The 5,241-nt window shown below is 44.7% G+C and overlaps 1 protein-coding gene across 1 annotated transcript in view; it reads left to right on the top strand.

Annotated features, from left to right (window-relative positions):
• The first annotated feature begins 1,058 nt into the window (after nucleotides 1–1,058).
• The window catches only part of TXNDC12 (thioredoxin domain containing 12), a 32,654-nt gene continuing 28,471 nt past the window's right edge, over nucleotides 1,059–5,241 (top strand). The window contains exon 1 of the mRNA XM_006732075.3: nucleotides 1,059–1,296. Within this exon, the coding sequence (XP_006732138.1) occupies nucleotides 1,200–1,296 (97 nt within the window). The 5' untranslated portion in view covers nucleotides 1,059–1,199. The remainder of the gene's footprint in view (nucleotides 1,297–5,241) is intronic.

Here is a 5,241-nt window from a genome sequence, read left to right as displayed (position 1 = left end):
CTATCCCGGGGAAGGCATATACGAACTACAAAACCCAGCCTGCTCTGCGCCTCCCAATAGAAATGCGACAGGCGCAGGTGGCCGCATTGCATTCTGGAGCTTGCAGTCTCCCGAGAATTCCATTGTGTCTGTGCCTACAAATTTGTAGGGATCCTAATAAAAAAGAGGTGTGTATTTTTGTTTGGTTGTGTACTTTTGTCGCGTGTCTTTCACTAAGCATTAACTCCGCACTGTCGGACTCAACTAGTGCGGACTCATTAGTATGGAGACTCAACTAGTCTCCACTCAGAGGGGAGACGGGAAATTTTGACCTGTTATGTTGTTTAAGGAAAAAAAATTGAGAAAGAAATATTCAACCCACAAAGTTTAAAAACAACAAGGCAAGTAGATTTAACCAGAAGAAGCTTTACGCTTTAAATGCCTGCAGTGACTTTTGTCCTAGTTCCCTGAAGAGCTGGGTCAGTTTTGCAGTAAGAGATCCGAAGTTTGGTTTTCTCGGAGCTTGCATCAATTGGTTGCATCATCCCTGAGTGGAAGAACTGCTGCTGCAAGGAAAAATAAGGTCCAGCGTTGCTTCTCCAGCAGGAAGAGGGCATTCTTGTATGGCTCGAAACCATGCACTGCAGAACAGTTTTGCCAGGTCTCCTCGTGGCCCCGGCAGGAATTTAAGAATGAAATCTGGTTGTCTAGTCTTTTTTTATTTGCGGAGCAAGAAAGGGGAGGCCAATGGCAACGCGCCCACTGTTGGGAGCCGCTTACTTCACCAATCAATAATTGGCGTTGTGAATATTAAGTGCAGCGGTTCTTGGGGGGAGGGGCTCGCTTGCAGGCCGAAGCAACCAGCAACGGTTCTCCGGAGGCCTCTCCCCACCCCCTACCCCCGCTATCTCATCCACCTTTTCCATCTCGGTCTTCCGATTGAACACCCAGAATCGAAGGGAAGCAGCTCGCGCTGGAGAGCAATTCCCCCTCACCCTTCTACGTGATCTGCACCTTTAAACTTACTCCATCTCAAACCGGACCCCGGAGGCACCACCCACATCCGTCTAACATCACTTCCTCCAGTGTTACGGGGGGAAAAAAAATCTGGGAATGCGAGGGGTTGGGCTGAGCCGCACTTGGGGAACGGCGCGGACCTTGTGCTAGGGCTCTGGCCGTCCTCCGCCTGCTCAGCCCAGTGGCCCCCTGCATCTACCACCATGGAGCTGCGGTCTCATCTCGGGGCCACCTGTTTGCTGGGCTTCAGTTTCCTGCTTCTCGTCACCTCTTCTGCTGGACATATTGGGCTTGGAAAGGGTCAGACCAACTTCTTATCTTAATCTTTACTCATACCGGGCCCAGCCCAGTTTAGCCCTCTTCTTGTGCTAACACGATTCCCCTCCCGTTCTATCTCCTAGGCCACGCCAGATTTCTTTTTATCCTCCCTAACCGCTCCTGGATTTTGAGGATTTCTTGGGGGTAGGGAGTAGCGGGTTTGGGGAATGTTGAGATGAGGAAGTTGTGCTGGAGGCCTCCCTAAATTCTTGGGTTGGGAGTGAGGAATCACCCTTAAATTAGGGATAGCATGGTTAAGAGTCCAGCATAGGTGCCTAGCACTTGGTAAGTCTTCAGGAACATTCAATTACCTTCTCTTCTGGGAGAAATAGGGTCTCTGGACAGCTGCATATGCAGAGATCCTTTCCCTGGCTCTGAGATCCCCCTTCTTACCTCTTCCCTGAAGAGCTGGGTTATTGCCTCCTCTGTACAGGTCTTGAGGAGAATAGGACCTGCCTACCAGGAAGGTGTGACTGGTATATAAAGAAAGGGCAGGTGAAGGGTAGAAGGTCTGATGTTAGAGGGTAACTAACAATTGTCCTTGGTGTGCTTCAGTCAGTGTGTCTGAAGAAACTGAATTTTTTTGAGGAGTGAGGGGATATGGTTATGAATGGGGGATGGGAGGTGTGACCCCCTACTCCATCCCCTTCTCTACATCATTTGGACTCAGGGTTTGTGCTTTTTCTAAGTGGAAGAGTGGTAGCATGGATTCCTTTCTTCCATTTTTTGTACTGACCTTACTGGATGGAATGATTCTGATGCAGTCCTGCTGTTTTAAATTCTTTTTCTATATCCTCCCTATTTGCGTATTTATTGGTAGGTGATGAGTTGGGTGGACATTCAGTGTGCCTGAATGTGGTCACTCCAGCAGATAATTTTTGATCACCTACCGTATTCCAGGCACTGCCCTAGGCACTAGGGATATAGCAGTGGACAGGACAGATAAGGTGCCTGTTCTCACAGAGTTTATATTCAAGTCAGAGATACAGAGAGTGGACACATGAACAAGAACAAATTAAGAAGCAAGATAATTTCAGCTAGGGACAAGTGCCATAAAGAAAGCGAAACTGTGATGGAGTAGGATGGCTGGGGAGGATAAGGGAGCCAGCATTACATGAGCTAGAAGCCAAAGAAGGCTTCTCTGAGAAGGTGATATGTAGGTTTCCATCTCAGTGATGAAACTGCACGGTGAATTCTACTGGGCCAGAATGTTTTCAGTACTGACAATCCCGTTTTAAAACAGATTACTGTATATTTAGCACAAAATTATAAGTACCAAGGGAGGCAGAATATGGTGTTAGGAGTGTGAGTGTAGATCTGAGTTTTATTTTACTCTGCTACTGACCATCTGAGAGGCTTCGGGCAAGTTGCTTAACCTCTCAAAGCTCAGTTCCTTATCTGCAAAATGGGCATAATAATAACTACCTTGGACCCTCAACAAATAATTTATTCTGTTCCAGTTACTGTTAGGTAATACCTTGGAGTCACCTATTTAGTATCTTTATTCCTTGTTAGATGTTAAGTCATGTGTGGTTGTTCCAGTTGCCATTGCTGCATAATAAACGACCCCAAAATTTAGTGGTGTAAAGAAATCATTTTATTATGCTCATGATTCTGTGGGTCAGGAATTCAAACAAGGCACAGTGGGAAAGGTATGTCCCTTGGTTCCATGTCTGGGGCCTCAGCTGAGCAGGTTACTTCTCCATGTGGTCTTTCTTCATGGTCTCCATGTGGGCTTCCTCACAGTATGACAGCTGGATTCTAAGAGTGCCACCCCAAGAGAAAAAGGTGGAAATGTGTTGCATTTATGTCATCTAGCCTTACAAAGTCACATAGCATCACTTCCACTGTAAGGGCATGTTCAAGGGGAAGGACCCCCATGGAAGGAATGTTGAGGTCACTTTGTAAGAAAAGCATGTGGAGTGAGAGAGATTATTGAAAGTATGGTCTGCTGCAGTAAGCCAGGACCATTTCGGTCTCATTCATGCTCAGGAATAGTGTTGGAAGAAGAAATGAATGGTACACCTGATCACTGAGATCCCTGTCTTTTTTCAGCTTATAGTCTGAAGACTGTCAAGGCAAGTAAGCAAGCAATTGCATACACTGTGTATCTAGTGTAGGAGGGCAACTGGAGGCAGGAGGACTGTGTTGTGAGGATTAAGTGAAAAAATAGACACTTCATATCCTGTTACAAACTTAGAGAGTATTTAGTTAATATTTATCATTATGCCCTCCCAAGGAAGAATATTTAATTGTTCCTGAAAGGAATTAATAATTTTTCAAACTTTTGTTTTTTGTGTCTCTTGGGTACAGATTCTTGGGAAATAAATTATAGCCCACCTACCCCAGCTCCGCAAAATGTGCTACCTGAAGCAGGGTTCCTGAAAATCTTCATGAGTTAAGATTTCTTCCCAAATGTTTCCAGAAGATAGCCTGTTGGTTTGCAGAGAGGAGAGACTAAAAGAACAGGAAGTACGGTGGTGTGCAGTGAGCACTGGATGGGAATCAGGAGGCCTGCATTTTAATGCTGGTCAGACCAGGTAGCCAGCTGTGGTCTTCCCTGGGGACTCTTTATTGAATGAGAATGTTGAACTAGAAATAATTCCTAAGAGTCCTTCCAGCTCTAACATTATAGTGTTCTCAAATACAGTTGACTCTTTTTTTTTTTTTTTTTTAAAGATTTTATATATTTGAGAGCGAGAATGAGAGACAGCATGAGAGGGAGGAGGGTCAGAGGGAGAAGCAGACTCCCTGCCGAGCAGGGAGCCCGATGCGGGACTCGATCCCGGGACTCCAGGATCATGACCTGAGCCGAAGGCAGTCGCTTAACCAACTGAGCCACCCAGGCGCCTCAATACAGTTGACTCTTGAGAAACACAGGGGTTAGGGGTGCTGATCCCCCCACACCCCATAGCCAATCAGCATATAACTCCTCCAAAACATTACTGATAGCTTTCTGTTGACCAGAAGCCTTACCAATAACATAAACAGTCGATTAACACATATTTTTATGTTATATGTATTATATAATGTTTTTATATAATAAAGTAAGCTAGTGGGCGCCTGGGTGGCTCAGTTGGTTAAGCGACTGCCTTCGGCTCAGGTCATGATCCTGGAGTCCCGGGATCGAGTCCCGCATCGGGCTCCCTGCTCAGCAGGGAGTCTGCTTCTCCCTCTGACCCTCCCCCCTCTCATGTGCTCTCTCTCTCTCATTCTCTCTCTCAAGTAAATAAATAAAATCTTTAAAAAAAAATAAATAAAGTAAGCTAGAGAAAAGAAAATTAAAATCGTAAGGAAGAGAAAATATATTTATAGTAGTGTACTGTAAAAAAAAAAAAATCCATGTATAAGTAGATTCATGTGGTTCAAACCCATGCTGTTCAAGGGTCAACTACAATTTTGTTGTTCTCTGTGTCCTAAAAATTTGGAATATATCACCTATGGGGAGAATTGTAATGAGTAACATTTTCTGTACATTCACTATATTCCAGGCACCGTACTGTGCATTTATCATGTACTGACTGGTTTAATCCTCATATAACCCTCTAAGAGTAAGGGTAATACCTTTTCTCATCATCCTCATTTTACAGAAGAAGAACCTAAAATGGGGCAAGGGAGTCACACAGCTAGTAAATGGACTCTCTGGTATACAAATCCTAGAGGCTATGCTTTTAACCAGAACACCATTCCTGCCTCTGAGTGCAGAAACTCCTTTGAAGACTTCACAGGAGAAATGAGAAAGCTGTTAATGGGGACGGTTCATGTGCTCTCCAGCCTGAAACAGAGATGGATGACTTTGTCAAGTCTCTGGAATAAAAATTTGGCACTGACACATATGAAGTATTTACCTTCCACACTGTGCATGTTCCCAATAACCCTATGGGATAGATCATTTTGTTAGTCATATTTTGCATTTGTGAAAATAGT

This window comes from Leptonychotes weddellii, chromosome 4, assembly GCF_054177405.1.
Source record: "Leptonychotes weddellii isolate Sample4059 chromosome 4, ASM5417740v2, whole genome shotgun sequence".
NCBI classification, from domain to species: Eukaryota; Metazoa; Chordata; class Mammalia; order Carnivora; family Phocidae; genus Leptonychotes; species Leptonychotes weddellii.
Note: the sequence above shows the minus strand (reverse complement) of the source record. Positions and strands in the feature narration are given on the sequence as shown.